At 44.1% G+C, this 23013-nt stretch overlaps 1 protein-coding gene across 4 annotated transcripts in view; it reads left to right on the forward strand.

The window, feature by feature from the left end:
* The first annotated feature begins 11871 nt into the window (after window positions 1-11871).
* STUM (stum, mechanosensory transduction mediator homolog) overlaps window positions 11872-23013 on the forward strand; it is a 49425-nt gene continuing 38283 nt past the window's right edge. For all 4 annotated transcript variants that reach the window (XM_074926473.1, XM_074926465.1, XM_074926456.1 and 1 more), the window contains exon 1: window positions 11872-12097. In XM_074926473.1, the coding sequence (XP_074782574.1) occupies window positions 11911-12097 (187 nt within the window). In that variant the 5' untranslated portion in view covers window positions 11872-11910. The remainder of the gene's footprint in view (window positions 12098-23013) is intronic.

The following is a 23013-nucleotide window of genomic DNA, read 5'->3' on the forward strand; positions in this document are numbered from 1 at the left end:
CAAATTAGAGGGATATGGACACTGTCTCTGGGACAAAAGCATTAAAAAACAGCCAGAGAGACCGCAGGAGGAAAGGATCTGGTGGACTGGAGAGGTGCTAGTGCATATTGAGGTTTATGAGGGATCCAAGAATCAGGAAGAAACCTACAGCTTGATTTCCACAGTGAGGGGGTGGATACAGAATGGAGGTGCTAATTAAGGACACACGAGAACCACTCAGGAAGTTATGACTTCATTAAAGATAATGACTAAATGGAGAATCATACTTAACAAATCTGTTGAGCATGGATTTTCCAGTTTAATTGGACATTAGAAATGCTCTTTTAAATGCAGCAAAATCTAATATAGAAGTCTGTTCAACAAGTAAGCACACAGGGACAAAAGTTCTCAAGTAACTAGAGTAAGGGTTTCATAAGAGAGAATACAAACTTTGGATGTGTACTGGTCTTGCAGATGAAGTACTAGGATGCTTAGGGTGAGGTCATGGGATTGAATCTCCCAGTCTCTGGTGACATGACTGGGCAGTTCCCTACAGCCACGTCATTTGTAAGTATTCCATCTGGCTCAGCCAGCATTCCTATAGAGCCCTGGAGAATCATATGCTGGAGTGAGATTTTTGCCAGTTATTCATGACACAGAGCCCTGTGCATGTTTCCTTCTCTTAGGCCTCCTTTAGCACAGAAAATCACTTTGGGATGGAGAGAACCACTGACAACTATAATCTCTCGGAAAAAAAAAAAAAAGAGTTCAGATTAAATTAGGCAGTTTTATTCAAGGGTGGAAAACTGCAGGCTGCCCTTTCCCTCAGACCTTGAAAACCAAAAGCAGCTACGCTGTTTTCTCTCCCTGAGCTCACCATAGTCCTCTACCCAGAATCTATCTACCTGCTACCTTTCTTTGCCTGGGAAATTCAGAAATGTGATAATCTCTGCTGTAAACACCCCTTTCAGAGCTCAGAGAATACTTCCTGCCTAGCCCCCATTGCACTTGACTCATCTCTCTAAATTAATGTACCAGGTATGCCCTTCCTGTGGGCAAGAATAACTCACAAGGAGATCAGCAAATGCAATATTAATCCCATTCCAGATTAAAAGGAATTTAAGCAGGTATTTCTCTATGCCAAGAAAAAAATAATCTTTCAGCTCCAGGAGGAGAGATAGAAAAGAAGTAGATGGATCTCAGGAAGAAATCAAATATATCTTAGCAAGCAGTGGTTTAAACTGATAGCGCACTGATAACACACAAACTCTTTTACAGTTAGATGAATTGCTAAAGCAAATGAGGAACCAGCCTCCCTCCCTCAGTCCTTCCTTGAGATCACTTACAACAGGACGTTCAGTCCCTCTGCATGCTGCTAGTATCAGCTTCCATTGCCTGAGAAGAAGCTTCTGTCATTGTTGCCTTCCTGATTATGACAATCTTCATTTTTACATTCCCAACTCTTGCCAACATTAGTTGGGTGCATTATGCTTCAAGCAAAGCTTTGCAATTTCTTCTTTTGCTGAACAAGCTTAAAAATACCATTTTTCTCCTATTTTAATTCCTAATGGCTATGGAACATCGTTACAGTTTGTAGCACTCTGTTGCATGTCAATGTAGTATTCACAAAATGAACGAGTACAGTCTCAGAAAATTTAAGTTCCCTACTTGCTCATAAGAGAGAGAAAGACTTGGCAGCATCAGAGAACATTCATGTTGCAATAAGTACTTGACGGCATAGATAAAACCCCTCCCTCTTGAAAGGGTTCCTCACGCGAAATCCTTCATCTATCTTCAGCAGGTCTGGTTGAAACTATTAAACTCCTGTGAGGATATCTATGCCTTGGAGCGGACCGGAGACCTACTGCTGTCCCGCAAAGTGCTGGACAAAACCCTTCAACATGGACCAGAGCCCAGGCAGCCATGTTTAAGCGAATATAATACTTTTTATATTCCACGCATGAAACTCCCGATCCCATTGGAAATCCCTGAGCTAACCCGCAGTGCTTACAGCTTACACCTGTTCAGATGTGACCTATGTCACAGTAGCTGCTGATTTCCATCCAGCCGAGACCTACAAAGATATATAACAACAGTAGCAGAGAAACAAGGACTGAAGAGCTCATACTTCTGGACTTTTAACTAATTTCTAAAATTGGTCCCTCCAGGTCAGGGGTAGAACAGTATGAGAAAAGCATGCTTTTCCACTGTTCTTGTGTTGGTAAATAGAGGAGTTCATTCCTCACAGCTGTCAAATAGATGGGTACCTTTCTCCAGGATCAAAATTTATGTATGCTGGCAAATCAGCCTCTGTCAGCGTCACGATTCAAGCAAATCTCAAGAAAGGGGAGCAGCATATGTTGTTCTATTTCACAGCTTTCTGAAAAGGCTGTCTTACAATACATAACATTTAATCTTGTCTGAACCAGCTTTTATTGAGAAATAAAAAGTATTACATAAGTGGCAAAAAAATTGATCTAAGGAGTAATTTCATTTAAGGCAGAGCATGATGGCTTTGCAGTAGTTTACCTGATAGACTGATTTTGTTCTCAAGTCACAGATCATAATTCGACTCCCTCAGACATAGTCTGAAAGAAACAATCTGTACACAAAAGGGTCCTGTCTCATCTCACACTCATACTAGAAAACATGTCCAAGAACAATGACCTTAAGGGGGTCAGTCCAAGTGCACAAAGAAGGGAATTTGGTCTGTCCAAACATTGCTTGTAACCCAGATATCCTAAACCCACTAAAATCTGCACAGTAATAGTAATCCATTCCTGCTTACTTTTCAGGACTGCTTAATCTTTCAGGCACCTAAATTTAGAGGTGTTTCACTACACAGACACAGTATTTCCTTATTACATAATTTTAGTTGCTTGTGCTGCTCATTAGTGCTCCTCTATGGAAACTGGTATCTCTCTCCCACCTGCAGTTCTGCTGTAGTTTATTTTAGTCTTCTGAACTCTGCCCAGGTCCCTCCGAGAAGCCATGATCAGAGCATGACTAATTTAATCTTACATGGGGGGAACAGCACTCAGATTTTAAATAATAGTCTCTAGCAGAATATACTTACCCAGGAAATTGAACACACAGATACTTGGTTCTACTTTGTGTGAAATATACTGAACCATTAAATGTTTGTCCTCCAAAACGGGAGCAGCAGAAAAGGATGAAGATACCTAATCTTTCCTATTAGTTCCTCCCAGTCTTAACCAGAGAAATAGATGCTCAACTTAAGCAGACTTGATCATTCCTGGAAGATGTGAGGATCTGCCTCTCCACTGACTGTAGCAGGGAACTTACATGGCTATGTTGGGTAAACTGGACTGATTTGGATAAAGCCCCTTAAATGCAATGGACCAGACTTGTGGCAGTTCTAGACTGCGGTAGATGGACCAGAATATGGCAAAAGAAATTACAAAAATGTGCCTGTCTGTTCTGAGTCCTCCTCCAAACTATCACACTGCAAGGAGGATAAAAGTTCTTGAAGGGGAGAAAGAAAAGGGTCTCATCTTGGCAGAGAGCCAGAACCTGGCAGTGTTTGAGTAAGGCTGGTACTGGAAGCTATGACACAGAATCACAGAATCGTCTAGGTTAGAAAAGACCTTGACGATCATCTGGTCTAACCGTTGACCTAACACTGACAGTTACCAACTACACCATATCCCTAAGCACTATGTCAACCCGACTCTTAAACACCTCCAGGGATGGGGACTCCACCACCTTCCTGGGCAGCCCATTCCAACACCTAACAACCCCTTCTGGAAAGAAATGCTTCCCAATACCCAGTCTAAACCTTCCCTGGTGCAACATGAGGCCACTCCCTCTTGTCCTATCCCTTGTTACTTGGTTAAAGAGACTCATCCCCAGCTCTCTGCAACCTCCTTTCATGGAGCTGTAGAGGGCGATGAGGTCTCCCCTCAGCCTCCTCTTCTCCAGACTAAACACCCCCAGTTCCCTCAGCCGCTCCCATACGACCTGTGCTCCAGACCCTGCACCAGCTTCGTTGCCCTTCTCTGGACACGCTCGAGTCATTCAATGTCCTTTTTGTAGTGAGGGGCCCAAAACCGAACACAGGAATCGAGGTGCGGCCTCACCAGCGCCGAGTACAGGGGTGAGATCCCTTCCCTGTCCCTGCTGGCCACGCTATTGCTGACACAAGCCAGGATGCCAGTGGCCTTCTTGGCCACCTGGGCACACTGCTGGCTCCAGTTCAGCCGGCTGTCAATCAACCCCCCAGGTCCCTCTCTGACTGGCAGCTCTCCAGCCACTCCTCCCCAAGCCTGTAGCGCTGCTGGGGGTTGTTGTGGCCCAAGGGCAGCCCCCGGCATTTGGCCTTATGGAAACTCCTCCAGTTGGCCTCAGCCCATGGCTCCAGCCTGTCCAGGTCTCTCTGCAGAGCCTCCCTGCCCTCGAGCAGATCAACACTCCCACCCAACCTGGTGTCATCTGCAAACTGACTGAAGGTGCACTTGATCCCCTCGTCTAGATCATCAGTAAAGATGTTAAACAGGAGTGGCCCCAAAACCGAGCCCTGGGGGACAACACTCATGACCGGCCGCCAACTGGATTTAACTCCATTCACCACAACTCTCTGGGCCCGGCCATCCAGACAGTTTTTTACCCAGCAAAGCGTGTGCCCTTCCAAGCCGTGAGCAGCCAGTTTCACCAGGAGAATGCTGTGGGAAACGGTGTCAAAGGCCTTACTGAAGTCAAGGTAAATTTACATCCACAGCCTTTCCCTCATCCAATAAGCAGGTCGCCCTGTCGTAGAAGGAGATCAGGTTTGTCAGGCAGGACCTGCCATTCATAACCCCATGCTGACTGGGCCTGAGCATCTGGTTGTCCCGCATGTGTTGTGTGATGGTACTCAGGGTGAGCTGCTCCATCAGCCTCCCGGGCACCGAAGTCAAGCTGAGAGGCCTGTAATTTCCCAGATCATCCTTCCGACCCTTCTTATAGATGGGCGTCACACTGGCCAATTTCCAATCTGTTGGGACCTCCCCAGTCAGCCAGGACTGCTGGTAAATGATGGAAAGTGGCTTGGCAAGCACCCCAGCCAGCTCCTTCAGCACCCTTGGGTGTATCCCGTCTGGTCCCATAGACTTGTGTATGTCTATGTGATGCAGCAGGTCACTATCTCCTCCTGGAATGTGGGGGCTTGTTCTCCTGGTCTTTGTCTTCTGGCTGAGGAGGCTGGATTTCATCAATACAACTAGTCTTGTTATTAAAGACTGAGGCAAAGGCGGCATTAAGCACCTCAGCCTTCTCCTCATCACCTGTTATCATGTTTCGTCCTGCATCTAGCAGGGGATGGAGGCTCTCCCTGGTCTTTCTTTTGCTGCTCACATACCACATACTTATAGAAACATTTCTTGTTGTCCTTGATTGCTGAAGCCAGATTAATTTCCAGCTGGACTTTAGACCTCCTGATTTCCACCCTGCATAGCCACACAGCCTCTTTGTAATCACTGTGTGTGACTAGCCCCTTCTTCCAAAGGCTGTGAACTCTCCTTTTCTCCCTGAGTTGCAGCCACCTGCAAAACAGAGCAGGACACAAAGCAGGAGAGAAATGGATCGTCGTGTGGAGACACTGGGACTGGTTGGGCAAGGAGATTGTGACCAGTGGGAAAGAGGGAAAAAAGGAGACTCTATTTGTGACGTGTAGGAATGGGCCTGGAAAACACAAACAGTTTAAAACAGCAAGTCATGGGCATTTCCAAGCACAGTAACTGATCTACTGAACCATGACGTAAAAGGATTGAATAATCCAGGATACTAAATGTCACAAGAGTTAGCTCCTAGAAACTTTGTTCTGCTCACAGTTTCAAAAAGTGAATGCCCAGAAGCACCATATAATGCCTGTGATCAATAGTTCATGCTGGAGAGAAGACTGCTCAAACAGATAACATGATGGAAGCATACAGGAATGCCAGGTGAATAACAAAGTGGTCTATGCTATGTTGCAAGGTAGAAAGTTTCATAGAGAAAGGGGCCATAAAAGGGGGAAATGAGATTACACTAAGAGAAAGAAGAGAAAGGAACTTTTCAACAGTTAAAGAGAATCTCCATAAACTCAAATGGGGACAGAGACATTCAAGACTTAAAAAATAATCAGTGGCAAAGCAAATAGCCAGTGCCACAAGATCACCACATGTGACACTGGTGGCTGCTGGTGTAACAGTAGAAATCTACAGCCTCCCTGATGTTTTCCATAAGTACATTTGTTTCAGTGACAGAAATGAAATGAGAAAAAATACAGATAATGTGAAATTAATAGAGCGGGGACCAAACCAAGTCACTCCTTTTCTTCCCTACAGTTTTTGAGCGATGTTTGGAGGTGAATTAAGATCTACCTCTAAATTTTGTCATTCAAGTCCATTCCCACCAAAAGACTTCACAACAGGGAAGAAGAAAAGGAAGACAAAAGACCATTATTTCAGTGGCAGAGAATTATCAACAGGGTATGATTCAAAGCAAAGGACTTTCATTTGACAAGTAGTTAAGCGTTAGTGGACCAGTAGGGTAGAAATTGATTCTAGTCAGGTTGCTTTCTTTATCTTACATGATGCAGCTGTCTGTACTGCAGGTTAATATCTTTGTTAATCTGTAACAGTCACAAGTAAATTCTAGAATGAACCTCTGAACTTTTAGAGATTGTGCTAGAGATGCTGCCATATCATTTAGACAGATGCAGACTGACAATTAATCTAAGCCATACTAGTCTAAGACAGCAACAAGAAACTGAACCAGAGACAGACCCAAACCTAAAGCTGGGATGCAATCCTCAAGGGACTGAGCTCCAGATTTCTGTTCATATCTCACATTTCTTAGAAAACCTGGAATGTGAGAAGACTGAAACTAGAGAATTTAAAGTACAAACCCTGAGCTAGCTGCTCTAGCTTAAGGTCACCTCTCTTCTCAAACTCCAAGACAAGTGACATTTAACTTGCTGCTAGAATGCATTTTCCATAACAAGACACTGATAGACAAGTCTGACGTGCATGTGGGAGAAGCCCTCGTGGCTGGCACCAGACTTCAAAAGTGAAACACAGTAGAGAAGAACCATGTGCCTTTCAGCATCATTGCTTATTTAATGGATGCTGTTTTGCTTGGGCTCCTTACAGAGCAAATTGCAGCCATTGTGACTGGGGTATCCACTCTATCTTCAGGGCAAGAGTGCATGACTCAGAATGGGGGCAGGGGACACAAATTTGTGCTTGCAGAATTGCTTTGGGCCATCCCAGTATGTCTACTACTATTGCCTGTCCTCTTTCCTCACCTGTCTTGCCAACTGTTTCCAGACTGTTTCTATATTGGGAGGATTTACTTACTGTGGATCTTCTCTCTCTGAGCTATACAGTTAACAGTGGGCAAGGTTAGGGGATATTACAGAGCTTGGCACAGACATGCGAGGTCGATGTACAACAGTCCAAAACTGTTTGGAGGAAGAATAACCTCACGGACACTATGATCTGGGAAGAAAGGAAAACAGCTACGTGCATTAAAACATGAGGACTGTCAGTGATAAGATGCTCGTGCTTCCTAGAAATGACTGCAAATAGTTGTGCACAGGCTGTAAAGATGAAGCCTGGAAAGGAAGGAAGGAGCTAGGAGAACAGATTTGTGCTGGTGTCCAAAGCATTTCTTGGTGATCTTGGTATCATCACATACTCTCAAGACATAGCAGGACACAGCTGCAAATGCCACTGTTAAAAGTCTTAGGCTAATATAAATTTACAGAAATAATAAGATTTCCTGTTATTTTGACAAACTCATATAACAGAAGATGGATTAATAAATAGGAGGCTACTATTGCTCCCACTGGAATGAGTGCTAATTGGGCATAAAGAATCCACTTCAGCTTTTTCTTTTTTTTTTTTTTTTAATGTCCCTTTAAAGTCTGTAACAAAAGTAGTCAGGAGTCTTGTGTGCACAGGATATACCCATGCACTAGGTCAGCAATAAGCATAGTTCTCATTTGCACCAGGAAGAACCCACTGAATCAAACCCAGCCACATATGACTGTCTGATATCTGTCAGATGGAGAAAGTTTATGAGGTCTCAGTGCCATGACAGTCCTGTCAGAACAGAGTCTACATGGGCCACAAGTGGTACTGAATGAAAAAACTGTCCATCTGCAGAGAGGTATGTTTGTTTCTGTGAAGAATCAGGGCTCCCCAGTCCTGATTTCAGCTGATACAATGGATTTGTTAACAACATTGTCACATTTGTGATCCAATAACTCTAATCTCCTGCACATGAATGGAATTAATTGATCTCTTCTGTTAGGAGAAAGCTGGACTCCAATGAACCAAACTCTGCTTTCAGTCACAATACATGGAGCAGCGCTGGATTTACAGTGGTGTACTGGAGTGCAGGCTGCAGGGCTCCTCCTGCCCCCAGAGGAGTGTTAGTTTCTAATTTGATTTGTGCTTGCACTTATTTTCATATCTCTCTTAACATGCTCAGGAGCGGGGTGTATTTCAAAGAGATGGACCCCTGGTTACTGTAGGTATGTCACCGGTATTCAGTTTGCAGGTTTTCTCCCTTTCAAAACCAGATGCAAACTGCAGCGTGGCCAGTCCTCAGAACACAGTAACAAAGAAGCACCATCCTTTCCTGTTGCAGGATCTCTAATTCTCCATTGACTGCATAACAACAACTTAAACACTAGTGCAAGCAGGGAAAGAAGAAAAAGTTAGTCTACAACAGCAGGGCAAACTCATACAACCAGCTGATCTTGAAGTTCCCCTTGGCCTGACAGCACTTCCGTTACCCTTTAGTGTATTCACTAGAAATGCCCATACCTGCAAAATGTTTGAAATACAACTTGTTTCTACACTGCGGAAACCCAGCAAAGGGATAATCTCCCATTGTAAAATCTCATATTGCAGCTCCTCAAAAGTCAGCTTGTGATCGCAACGTAAATGCCTTCCCGTGCTCCCAGCTAGATTAGCCTTCTCTGGGAATTTGGTGGCCATGAGCCACATGTTGGACTCCTCTAGGCCTGACTCATCTAAAACTCTCAGGATACTGATCAAAGCTCCAGAGTATACATCCTGCAGCAACCTCCACATGCAGTATAACCAACCATAAAGGCGGCTTCACAGTAAGACCACGGGCTTCTGTCCATCAGAAGGTCCATCTTAAGTCTTGACAGCACTGACACATGGCTGTTTCACAAACAGGTTCTCTCTTCATGCTTGCTAACCAAAGACTTGGCAACTATAGGTACTCTTTTCAAGACTAGAAGTCAGAGGCCAGACTTCTTTGGTTTGAAGAGCTACAACAGCATGGAAGGCCCACCCATCTGCAGGAGGTCCTGCAGTCTTCTTGCCACCTGGGTCAACTGCAATGCCTACTGTCTTACCAGACATCCAGGAGATTAAGGTATCTCAATTTAGGACTACTAAATGCCCGGCCTTGAGGCACAGCTGCAAAGCTTGTGTTCAGTTCTACAGTGCTTGCCTCCTACAGCACTATGGAGAGAAGTCTGGAGAAGGCTTGGGAAGCATGCATCTGTGTCGATACACTGGTGCGACAGCGGTGTGCCAGGGGAGTTCTGCAGTCTGAAACACCACTGTGCATTCAGGTTTGTTTTGGTTTTAACCATTTTTTGTCTCAGCTGCTGTGAAATGAATATTTTAAAGATTAGATCTTAAGAAATCTTTGTATCCTTAATACTCACAAATATTACTACTTTTTATAAGTGATAACCTTATTTTCCTAAAAAAAACCCCTTTTTTTTTTACCTAGGTCCCAGCACACTTTTTCGTTAACAACTTTCTTCACTTAAGCTCTCCAGCACTTAGATTCTTGCCTCCTGAGTAATGGCGAAGCATGCAGCACACGGGTGCTCAGTACGAGATGGTTTGCATGGCTATCATGCACCACTTCAGGAGCACGGAACAATCACAGCAGACTAATGTTGCCACCAATTCACTTGTTTAGAGAAGCTTGGAAATGTCACAACTTGTTACACGATGGTATCTTTAATATACTCTGAGCCAGTCATAACTTTTGCCTTAGGCGCCTGAGAACTTCCATGAACGCTGGCAGCGCAGAATTAATGATGCAGTTCAGTCTAGAAGTGGCTGCATTTTAATAGCGGTTAGAGTAAGCCTTACATATTGCCAACTAATCTTGAAGTAGTAAATTAATTAACTCACATTTGTCAAATGCTTTGCGATCTTCCAAGGAAATGTTTCATAAAAGCACAACCTGTTATTAAGTATTTCTGACAAAATATTGTTTTAATTAATCTTAGTCTTTGATTTTCTATTTGGGCTATTCTCACAATGGCCTTTTGCTTGCTTTAAGTGTAGGTAACGTGGGCTCACCCACACAAGATTTCCAGAACCTTTATCAGTTTGTCATCTTGTTGAGTCTAGAGAATTATATCACTACAAGTTATTGATAGTGTTCCAGCTGTGGATTCTGCTTAGTACAGGCTCTAGTTAGTCAATATTCATGCCATAAAGATTTCTCATCTGACTGTAATTTAATCAACCAGCAGGGAAAGACAGAATTCATATCAGTTACATCAGATATTTCCAAGAGAAAGGTGCAGCCCTCCAATAGCTTTGTGTCTAGGGGATATAATAGGCTGTCATGAACTATTTTGATGGAAATAGATGTCACCATAAAAAAAAAAAAAAAAAAAAAATAGCCAAGCCAGGTTGGGTAATATGCTCCAGAAACATGTCTAAACTGTTTAATCAAAAATAAATCACAAGATTCTTTAGATGAAAGGCACTCGGAAGATAAGCAAAGAAAACCTGTTGTTAAAAATAAGAGATTTTACATGGATGTCTATGTTTTTACGGTTCAGAACCCAGCTATTAGAAAAATTTTAAAAAATATAATCTAGGAACAGGATTCTGCATCCGTGTCATTTAGTTCACCTAACTTTTTCATTGTACTGATTTGTAATGAAATCGATTAAACTGTTGAACCATGCATTTGCCAGGTGACATTCCAGTGGCACACATAAAGTACTTCAAGATTCTGTGTTGGGGTCTAAACCCCTAGCAGGAATTCCTCAGCAAAATTACAGCTCGCTCTCTCTCTCTCTCTCTCGTGCAAAAATCCTCTACGTGTGTCACACATTTTATATCAGGATTAATGCCTTTAATATTTTTCCTGTTTTCTCTGCTGAACCATATCTGCAATGACCAGCCTCGTCGTCATTTTTAACTACGGACACGATCAAGCTCTGGTACCGTTTCATCCATTAAGCTGTGTACTGAACGATAATTCCCAGCCCTACGAAAGGATATTTCATTTAGCGGTGCTGATGTGAATTAAGATACATTTTCACACCGTCCCAAACTGCGATTAGCTTTTCAGGGGTCTATTTTTCTCTTCAGTTCCCTCTAATTCCCGCGGCTCTCCTCCCTCTTCCTCCTCTTCCCCCTTCCACAGGTTTTTTCAAACAATGAGTGAGTGTGGGTTTAATTCACACCTTTTCTTACACCTTCAGAGCGCAGCTATTTTTAAGACCGCACAGGGCGTTATTTTTCACGCTCTCCCGTCTTGAAACGGCTTCTCCCCTTCCCAAAGATTAAACCCGAGAGCCCCGGGGCCCCTCTCCTCCCCCGGCGGGCGGCTCCGCTCACGCCGCCCCGGGCGCGCGGGGGCATTTCCAACCGACGCCGCCCGGTGACCGGCCGCGGGGTGAGCCGAGGCGGGAGGCCGGGCCCGGGGCGACGGGACGGGGCCGGTGCCGCTGCCGGGGGCCGGTGCCGGCGGGGCGGGAACGGCGGCGGGAGCCCGCGAGGGGAGGGGTCCGCGCGGCGGGAGGCACCCGGGCGCGCGCGCAGGCGGGGCCGCGCGCGGCGGCGGGAGCGCGCGCGGCGGCGGCGGCGGGAGCTGGGAGCCCGCCGGGGCACCGCCACCCTCGGCCGCGCCCGCGCCGCGCCGGCCATGGATCCCTTCCCCAAAGAGGGCGAGAGCGCGGCGGCCGGGGAGCCCAGCCGGGGCGCTGCCCCCTCCAGCGGGGTGGTGGTGCAGGTCCGGGAGAAGAAGGGCCCCCTGCGCGCCGCCATCCCCTACATGCCGTTCCCCGTGGCTGTCATCTGCCTCTTCCTCAACACCTTCGTGCCGGGGCTGGGTAAGGAGCGCCGCAGCCCCGGGCGCGGCGGCAGGCGGGGAGGGCTCCGCGGCGAGCGTCTGCCGGCGGCGGGGCGCGCTCCCCCCACCTGCCGCTGCTTCGCCCGGGCCGGCGCCTCGGCCGGCGAGACGGACCCCGCGGCGGCAACTTTCCCCGACGGCGCGGCGGGAAGGGAGGCAGGCAGGCAGGCGGGCAGCGAGCCCCTCCGCCCCGGCGGAAAGTTTCGCGGCGGGAGCGGTGGCCGGGGCGGCGCCGGGGGTTCCCCGGGGGAGCGGGCGGCGGCGAGCCCCAGGGCCGGCGGCGAGCCTCAGGGCAGCGGCCGCGCACCGCGGAGGGGGGGCGGGCGGTGCGGGCTCCGCCGCGGCCGTCGCGGTTCGTGGGGGGGAGCGGCGGGGGGCGCGTTTTCCGCGGGCAGCGAGCGGTGCCCGGGGCGAGGGGCACCCGCCCGTCCCCGCTGCGCGCCCGCCGGGGCTTCGCTGTGGGATTCGGCGAGGCAGAGGCCGGTCCCCGGCCTCGGGGGCAGAGCATCCCCCCGCTTTCCGACCCGCCGGCCTCTTCAGGCGGGGCACGGCCCGGGGCTGGGCAGCCTGTGTGGTTTAAGGGAAGGGCTTCAGCTGTTCGGGTGCTTGCGAATTGTCATTTCGGTCGGAGGACCAAGGCGCAGAGCGACTACATCGCTGAGCAGCAAAGGCGAGCTTTCAGAGCCCGTCTTCCCCAGTTTCCTAAGGAGACCCCTGAAAAACGTTGGTCTTGTAGCACTGCTCTAAGGAACCAACGTCCGGAGAAACTGGGCATTCTCAATACGAAGTCCCTAGTGAGGGACTCGGGTAACGCATCCCTAAACTGTGGCTGTAATCCCTTCTCTATTTCCCTTTCCTTCTTTTTAATTAGGAAACACTTCCATATCGGAGCCTGGAGTTTGAACACTACAAAGGCACCTGTAACACCAGGCTAAATACAAGTATTCCAGCGGCAAGCAAAACAATCATGTTTAAAAAAACCCAAACAAAGCAAAAACCGTTAGTCCATGCCCAGAGTCTCTCACAGTCCATTTCTGGTCACCATTTCAGCTACTGTGGCCACTGCAGAAATCTTCCTGTGGTATAGGAGTACCTTCCAGCTTGCCCTGCGTTTAAAGAGCTACTGCCCTGCCCTTACCTGCTTCATGTGCTTCAGCTCACTTAATTCTTTAATGAATCCGAAATTCTTAAAGTTCTTCCGCTTAAAGAATTACCTAGGTCTGAGCACTATACCATGTGCAATGTGTACAACCGATTGTTATTCCAGTGTGTTTGCTCTGACCCTACGGATGTATTCCAAAAGAAAACTTCCATCTTTTGAAATACCTCCGGATTTTCCTGTGGAAGGAACAGCATTGGTATATGTGCTTCCAGATGTAATGCTGCGTGCTCAGGTGTGTTGTTTTCACAGCCCTTGTGTGCAGCCACCTGAGGGACCTGGAGTGATAAATCGAACAGAAACTCTCTGGTTGAGTGCTCTCATGGGGTTTTAGGTTATTGTTATTTAGCACTTAATTTCCCACCGTCCTCAGAGAGAGGTGTTCAAAGATAGAGCTTTCAAAGTGAACGTAGTTTTCCGTTAGCATTGAAGACGCTACATCTTCGCTGTAGATGTACAAGAAAAAACCTGACTTACCATGCCCTTTTCCTCATTTGAATGATGTTTTACTTCATCCTCTGCTGTTTTCCACAGCACGCTAGAAAACCCTCAGTGTTCTTCATTCATCCTAGGAGTGTAGATCCCCATAAGACATCCTCATATCAGAACTGGCTTGAGGTGTGGTTATCTGCCCGGAGCTCTTCTCTGGTTTCTGCTGCAGGGCTGCTGGAGGTAGCTGGTGGTGTGCCTTCCCTCACACAGAACATGCCAGTAAAGAATGCCAGCGGATAGCGCTTCCTTTCTGAAGGCTGGTGTGTAGAGCTCCCTGTCCATGCTGGCTTGAAAGCTTGAGAGTTGAATCTGGACTTTGCAGCCATGTTGGTTGTGTTATCACCGACTGGCTGGACTAGCCCAAAATGGTTTTAATTCTATTTTTGTTTTGTTTTTTAACAGGTGGAGATTTTTTTAAAAACTTGTTTTTCATTTGATGTGCTGATTTCAGCGGTACTCTCTGGCTGTCTATACCACTGTTCCTCCTGATCTTCTGTTGCAAAAGTAGCAAAACAAAAACTACAGATTAAAAGAAATCCTTCCATGTGGTGTTCACACAGACTGGCAAAAAGCATCGTTTTGGAAATGCATTCCAAACTCAGTATGCAAAGCATAGCACTTAGTCCATACATAAATGAACCATTTGCTTAATGGAGCTGCTAATACCAAATGCATTTTGATAGAAAATTTACTCCGAGATAATATACCCAGCTAGAATATAGCTATTTACAATCTCAGCCATATCCTGTCGTATACCACATAGCCCACACACACAAGGGGAAACAGGAGGAGCACAAATCTACTGGCAGGAATAGTCAGGGTAAAAAGAGATCTTGTGTCATCGTCACACTTCAGCCATCTCGATCAACTGAGCAACACTTGTAAAATAAATAATATTTGTGGTGGTGTGAAGTATTCACATCTAGGGTGTGATCTGTTCCCAGTGAAGTAAATAGCAAAATTCCCAGCAATTTCTGTAGTCCAGATTTATAACATGTTAAAATGATGTTTCACAGGATTGCTGTATATTTTGCCTGCTTAGGTGGAGAGTGTGACTGTGTTTAGGTGGTAATGGAAGTTCTCTCTTTTCCAGTTCCTGAATTTATTCCTCATCTGTTTTGCACATAGGTGTCATTCACGTGTAGACTCTGCAGTGGAATTGCAATAAAGGGTCAGAAGCCACTAGAATAGACGTGAAAATGGGCAACACCAAATAAACCAAGTGTTCCACTGCACACTTGAAGATGTGTGCATTTGACATATTTATTAGTGCCCAGTATCTCAAACCAGTGATATCCACTTAGAAGTGGTGCTCTGATGCAGGCTACCAACTACTTTGCAAGCCATTACTTTTTTTTAGTTAAATTATCTTTCCTGTGTTATGGAAATTATCTATGAGGGTGAAACCTGAGAATTTTAAACATCCAGTGTCTTTTATGCTATTTACATTTTGCGGTACTACTCTATTTGGACAGGAGAAGTAATGATTTCTCTTTATTTATAATGTTTATTTTTTTCATTTGGCTAATTTTCAGGGTTTTATGTAGTCACCCAGAACTGCAGATTTTAAGATGTATCGTAAACTGGGTTTTAATTTCTCTTTGCATGTATGTTACAAAAGACTCGTAGGAAATTTTTCATACCCAGGGGATGTTAACTTTTGCCTTACCAAAACTTGAAATTCAGACAAAATACAATTTAAAAAATCTTGATTAGCCCATCTACTTGCAATATGTTTTGCAGAACAGCCTTGAAATTACACACTGCTTCCATGCACTTGATAGACACAACCGCTTAGAGACATCCTGGATCAGAATTTTCAGTCGTCCGATGTAGTTTTCCTCATCTGCATCTGACAGGGCTGCAGGGCTGATCTGTAACAACGGTGTTCCTAGCTCAGGTTCATAAAAGGAGCCAGTGGCAAGAAAGGGAGAAGAGGTAGCTGGTGTTCTCAGCGAGCGCTATGGCAAAGGCCATCATGTCCTTGGCTACCAGTGTTCCAGCTCTGCCGCAGGCACCCTGTGCCACAGACACTGTAACCTCTAGTTTGGCTTAGGGCTTCTGGAGCAGGCTTTGAGGCCTCAGGGCCAAATCATGCCATGACAAGCTCTGGAGAATGGAAGATGGTGACACCAGCAGAGATAAATGGTGGCGTATCCTCTCTTTTTTCAGTTCCCCAGGATTGAGCAGTGTGCACCTCCAGCCGGTACGTGCTGCAGATGGCAATTGAGAGAAGGGGCTGGCCATGCCCTTTAGCTGGCAGACTGTGTTCTCTTGGAGCTGCCGTGTGCCAGTCAGCGTGGGAGAAGATCTGGCTCCTTGTCATTCCCTGAGCTGATACAAGGGAATCTTGCCCTCCTTCCCACTCATTTTTCCTTCCCTCGACATCACGTGTGTGGGAGGGGGAAAATGAAGGTGGAGAACTTGAGGGAAATGTGAGAAGTGAGTGGAATTATCTGAAAGTATGAGGTATTCTCCAAGATTAATCCCTCTTGTCAGGAAGGGGGTGGACTTTTGGATCACAGCCTGAATTATACATGTATACTATTTTTATGCAGGGAGTAATTGAAATACGTAGCATAAAATCATGTTAGTGCAGGATAGGAGAGCAGCCACCCATGTGCCATGAAGTAGCCAGAGGAGGAGATCATGAGTGACAGCCTCTCACAGTCAGCTAGAGAAAGAAGGAATGATTCTCAGCCCACTTAACTGTTTTTCTCCTGCAGCGTAGAGCTCTCCCATTCCTGGGTGTGTCAGCTCCGTATCACGAGTCTTCTGCCATCTGTTTATTCTGCTTCAGTCTTGATTGAGTTGAAGGGTTAGACCTCCAGCTATGTAAATATGGCTTTAATGCTCGATTTATAGAAGCCAAGCATCTGCAGAAGGCTCTCATTAGAAGCCATGGCTCTCTTCAGCAGAATAAGCTCTCCAAAGAACTGAATAGAAGTACGGAACACAACACTCAGGAAAGTTGCAGGGATGAGATCTGCATAAAATTACCAATACCCATTTTATTTTTGTTGGAATGGTAAACAAGCAAACAATCTGTGCATTAATCTCAAACGTGCTGTGGCATTCATGATCCTTCTTAATATTTTTTTTCCTATGGTCATGAAAATCAATGAATCTGGGTGATTTACAAGTTCATTTGTGGAAAAAAAGGTTTTGCAAGTGCTTGTATGAATTTGTGTTTGTGAACTTTACTGCTGTAATTATTTCGCTAACTTTGCCTTTCAGTCAGTGATGTGTAGACCACTGGTAGTCTGCAGAAACAAGCTATTTGTTCATGAGAGCATAATTAAACAAAGCAAACCTGTTGTCAGTAGACTTCACTCTGGGTTTGGTATTTTACCCTGAAAAGATCAAAAAGTTCTTTATGGTAATTTCTGCCTTTGTGCGGTGGGAAAGGTGATAAAATGTGTCCATCCAGGTTAGCGCTCCATTACTGGTAGCAGTGATATCAGCTGTGCTGTAGGTATTCCTCATGGTCAGGTAAAGAACAACTGAATCTTTAGATTTCTACTCCTGCAGGTTCTGTTCTTGTCTGTATGGAGAAGGCCATTGTTTTCCTCCTTTTTTTTTTTTTTTTTTTTTTTTTCAGAGATGTAAGTGAGAAATCTAAATGTCTTATATAACTTACTTGGCTGATCATATTGAACAGTCATTCAACAATCTTGCCAGCACAGGGTAGTCTGGAATATTTTTGTGCCATGAAGTGTCTGGACCATCTAGAATGACAAACAAGCTTGGAAAACTCAAAAGTGATTCACAGATAATTTGTGACCAGAATAAATGCCAAATTATTTCAAGTTTGTAGCTTCTTGGTTGAGACAACTCCAACCTATGTATCTGATCATCAAAACAACAGTAGGGTTTTATCTTTGCTGATGGATCTGGTGTGGCCCCTCAGTTTTCATCCAGTGTCCGACTGTATTTTAGGTCTTCCTCCTTGCAACTATTTTATTAGCCCCGACTTGCCTGAATACTTAATATATTCTTCTTCCTCCCTTTCCTGTGTTTTACACTAGATCCCTTTCTTGAGTTTATCTGCTTGGCCCTAATAGTCACATACATACATGCCTTCTTACTCATCATTCTCCCTTGACCCTTGCTTTACAAGTGCAGTTATGGGCGCACACAGCAAAAGCACAGCAATGCCTTGTCCCTAACTACAGTCTCTGTCACAGTCCAAATATTTAGTATTGTTTATGTCCTTTGGTCAGTTATTGCTCTTCACTCCTTGTAGTTGGCAAAAATCAGCTGTTGAACTCTACTCGTGTTTATAATGACTTTTTGGTTCATTTTGCTGTCAAGCTGCACAGACGTAGGGCTGTTGCTTTTGAATTGCTGTCAGTGCCAGACCAACTTAAATGCAAACAAGTTTCTCTCCTGTCCCTCGTGCCTTCTGTTTCCATCAAAATAGAAGAGAAAAGAAATAGCCAGTGACATTTTCGTTCACTGCTTTTTGTTCACTGCTGTCATTGAAGCAGTTCTGCAGTGGTATTCATTACTTCACGAACACGTAAGGAGACAGGGTTTGCTCAGCATTTTGCCGTCTTGTTTGTCATTTAATGCAATTTGGACAGATGTACTTGAAGATTAAGAGTGAAGGTGGGAGCATACAGCAGAGAAGAGCTGTTAAATGGCCAAGTAAACCAATTGAATTTCAAGGAGTCTGGAAAGCTGTTCCAGACGAAGGGTGTGACATGGAGAAAATAGAGAATCAAGCCCAGAAGGAGAAAAGGCCAAAGAGCTGGAACTTCTTGCAACAAGAGAGGCAAGGAGTGAAAAGATTTAAAGACAGAAGCAACTTGGATGAGGAGAATGCTTTTGACAGGTGAATTTTGGCTAGTCTGGATTGCAGGATGGAGGCGAATTGTTCTCCTGCTCTGAATCAGTGGGTGTCGGAGAGATTTACAAACTCCGAGAAAGCGCCATTGCCTGCAGCAGCTCACTGCCGTTTTACCTCTGTTCCACCATAAAAAGAGCACTGAGAGTTTGTGGAGCTGTTCGGGATAGTCAAGGAGGAGTGGAAAGCAGAAACCAGCTTCCTCAGGCTTTTTCTTATCCATCAAATCACATGCAGCACCCTGAACACAAACACACCCGTAGGTGGCAGCAGCTGGCATAAAGCAGAAAGGTGAATTTTAGAATCTGTGTACAGTTTTGAATTTTGTGGAGAAACAAGTGATTGGATGATAAAGGAATTCTAAAATAGTCCCTAAGTTTGTAAAAGCACCTGGAATTTGCAATTAATTTGTGAAAACTTTCGTTCAGAGGTAACCTGGAAGGGAGAAAAGTAAAAGTGCTTGCTTCTTTTATTTTCTATGTGATATAAAGTCAGTCTGACATATAACATTCTTTCTTCTGTCTTTGGACTTGTCTTCATTTTAGAACTTTGCAACTTTAAAGTTACACAGTTGCAGCACTACAGTGGATGGGTATGTACTTAGTCGCACTGTGCAAACATGCTGGTCAATAAAGATAGAGTACAATAAAATAGTTCAGTTGGAAGGAATTTGCAATGATCATCTACTCCAGCCACCTGACTACTTCAGAGCTGACCAAGTTAAAGCATATTATTAAGGGTATTGTCCAAATGCCTCTTAAACCCTGACAGGCTTGGGGCACCTCTCTAGGGAGCCTGTTCTAGTGTTTGACCACCCTCTTGGTAAAGAAATGCTTCCTAATGTCCAGTCTAAACCTCCCCTGGCATGGCTTTCAACCATTCCCGCATGTTCTATCGCTGGATACCAGGGAGAAGAGATTGGTACCTCCCTCTCCGCTTCCCCTCCTCAGGAAGCTGTAAAGAGTGATGAGGTCACCCCTCAGCCTCCTCTTCTGCTCCTCATAGGGTGTGCCTTCCAGCCCATATCTGGAAGAAGGTAAACCAGTTTAGAGTGTGTACCTGTGTCCAGTACTTGGAATTTTACTAGTATCAAGATTCTGGCATCTGGAAAATCTTACTGGTAATTAAAAACATTATCTGTGCCTTACACAACTTATACTGGAACTTATGGCTCCAGCAGCAAGGGAAGCAGGAGGGGATGCCTGCCTCTGCTGCAGCTACTCCAGTTCACAGTTCAACATCTTACTTGAAACTGCAATTAGAGCTCATTTGCCTTTCAGATGCTGATCTGTGAACTGGAGCAGCTGTGGTGTGATGTACACGTAAGGAAGCTGGTGTGGAAGCAATATTCCTCAGCAGAGAGCTGGACCCAGCATCGCACAGCAACCTTAGACATTATTGAATACAGGCGAGACCCAGGACTTGACATCAGTACAGGCCCAGCCTCACATGAGAAAGAAAAGTTGGTGTTGACTGAGCTTGCTTTAGAGATCCCAGGAATGTGAAACCTGGATTTCCCTGGTTCTGCTGAAGATGGGAGATTTTTTTAAGTGAAGGAGTTAATCCCTCTTCCTCTTCCCAGGGTTTTTGAGCATTTATGTTAAGTAGGAGCACCAAAATAAAAATATCGTAAGAGTTTGAGAAAACATCAGGTGCCATTCTACCTAATTATATTCCACTTGTTGATTTCTGATGTTACAAACTTACTAGGTTTCATTGTGTGTAGAGTCGAGTTAAAAATAAGTTGACAGAACTTGAATATTTGATTTAAAATACTCATTTCCACAGATTTTCTTTCTGTCCTACCACTTAGAAGCTGCCTCTCACCCTCCTTCCTCCAGCAATGTAGTCCTTTTTGTAAAGGCAGTTCAAAGCTCAGTTTTTCCATTCCAACGGAGTTACAAGCCAAATAATTTCTAACTACTTGACAGCCCCTCAAAATGCCTAGCAATGCAATCCTGACTCTCACAATATTTGGTGTTTCCTCAGAGCCCTGTCCCCTGAGGCTCTTGATTAGATGAGAATCTCTGCTTTCAGGAAAAGAAAAAATGTAACTCTCATAGCTTTGGAATAGGATTTGAAGATATGATTCCATCTCAAAAAAAAAAAAAAAAAAAGGTGGGGGATGGGGGGAGAACGAATGAATTGCATTTTTTTTTAAATCTCAGTTTTAGAGAACTTGATGCATGATTTTTCAGCACTGGAGGATGGCAATATTATACCGAGCCTTTAAATTAAAAAAGTAGATACATTGCTAACTAATTTACAACTCTGCCAGACGAGATAAAATCATGGACACCCATGTTTAAGCATATGATTATGAAATATCCAGACGAGTATATATAAACAAGATGGTTGATGAAAGCTGATTGGTAATACTCTAAGTTAAATTAAAAGTTCCAGTATAAGCATACCCAAAGGATATGCCCAGAGTAGATCACGGCCAAATCCTGCTAGAGGAAAGAGTGACTGTAATCAATAGAGGAACTTTTGGAAACATAATCACGTTCACTTCAGGGGGTTGGCCTGTGCCGCATTTCTAACTTTTGTAATACTTATAATACAAGGAACTGTGCAGGGGACTAAGGCTGCCATCTTTAATGAATTTAAACATATCACAGATAATTATCGAGCATCTCACCAGCTTGTGATTTGTCTAGGCTGAGCTCTCAGTTTGCCACAAGCGTTAATGAATATCCTCACGAAACTTAAAAATGCTCTGAATTTGTGGATAATCATTTTGTTTCAGTTGTAACACAAGCAAGTTTATAAAGAATGGAAAGGCTCAATGGTCAAATTAATCTCGAGATTTTGTTGGAAAAAATTTCAATTGAACCAAGTAAGAATGTTGTTTTAAAGAAGTGTTTGTACATTTTTAGGTAAGTGCTATAAGCCCTTGAAGAACTGAGATTTTAATGAAGATTAATAAACTAGATTATAATGAGCCATTGTTACAAGTTTACTATGTTAAAAAGTTGAGTCATTTTATGAAGTATGAATCATAATATTTATATGATAATATTTTACCTGAAATAAAATAAGGCCAATGATTACATTAGTGTAACACTGTCCATCTGAACAGTTTTGCTGTTTTAAGTTTAAAAGACATATTTATTTGTGTGCATATATGTATTACATATGCCAGTATGGTGAGGTGAGATCTTGAGTTTAAATGATTTCTTCTTTACGTAGGTAGAAAAACATTTGTTGTATCTGTTTAAGTGCATTCATAAAAGAATGGATTTTAGATTTCATAATGGGTTTTGTTAATTTGCTATTTTTAAAATACTTGCAAGACCTCTTCTGTTGCCATGACAATTTGATTTCCATAAACACGATTTTTGTGTGTGTGAATATCCAACATTGTATTTGCTATGCTGTGTTGTGGAAAGGAGATGGCAACTTGACACCATAGAAATCACTGTCTGGAGAGGCCCACATAGTCAGACCTCTTTCACTGACAGTGGTCAGGACTAGGTTCTTTTTAGTAAGATAAAATAAACTCTTGGATCAAGGTTTACATATTTAGATTCCCTGTAACTGAAAAGAATTTATTTTTTTTTTTTCCATGTCTTCTTGCAAACACTGTTTTGGAGTCAGGAAGCTTGAAGTTTCCTTTCCACCAAAAATTGGTTCCAAGAATCTCAAGACTAAATTCTAGCTCTACATACACAAAGAATTTGTAAGGACATACAACTGTCATTGCCCTGCAACCCACTCTGGAATTGTTGTCCTACTGGGAGGGCTTCACAAAGGATTTGGGATTGTAAGAAAGGAGTGGTCACACAAATTGAGACATTTGTGAGGTGTAGTCAGAAGAAATTTCCTTCGTGGGATTGGGATGGTTCCCCATACTTTCCTTCTTTGTGAAATGATTGCGACAGATCAGACCTGTTTCTGAACTAATTTGCACCAGACTGATTATTGAGTGTTGAAAGAGTAGGTACATTGGTTTTGATGTAGTTAGACAGTATAGTTAGTGCAGATTCTCTGGACTGGGCCATTAAATGATCTCTCTTGATCTATTTCATTACAAAGGCATTGCCAAATCTTCCTGTCTGTATTACAAGAATGATAATGTTTTTTACTGCATGTCTCTGTTTAGCTCTGCACTCAACAAACTAATCAATACCAGAGAAGGCTTAGCAGCGGTTTTAGAAAACAAATACTTTTTTTTTTTATAAATACTATTTTAGACTCAGCATCATGAGATTTTTTTTTTCCTCCTACTGAAATTTCATTGTGGCTACAGAGAGCTGGTGGGATGGTTCCTTGTCTCATGTAAAAGAGAGAAAAGAGCACAGCAACTACAATCATTGGCAATTGTGAGTACAAAAATGCTCGCTCTCTCTTGTTTTTTCTTGTAAAAGACAGAAGGTAATTTTATGTATCGACT

Source organism: Athene noctua, chromosome 1 (genome assembly GCF_965140245.1).
Source record: "Athene noctua chromosome 1, bAthNoc1.hap1.1, whole genome shotgun sequence".
Lineage (NCBI taxonomy): Eukaryota > Metazoa > Chordata > Aves > Strigiformes > Strigidae > Athene > Athene noctua.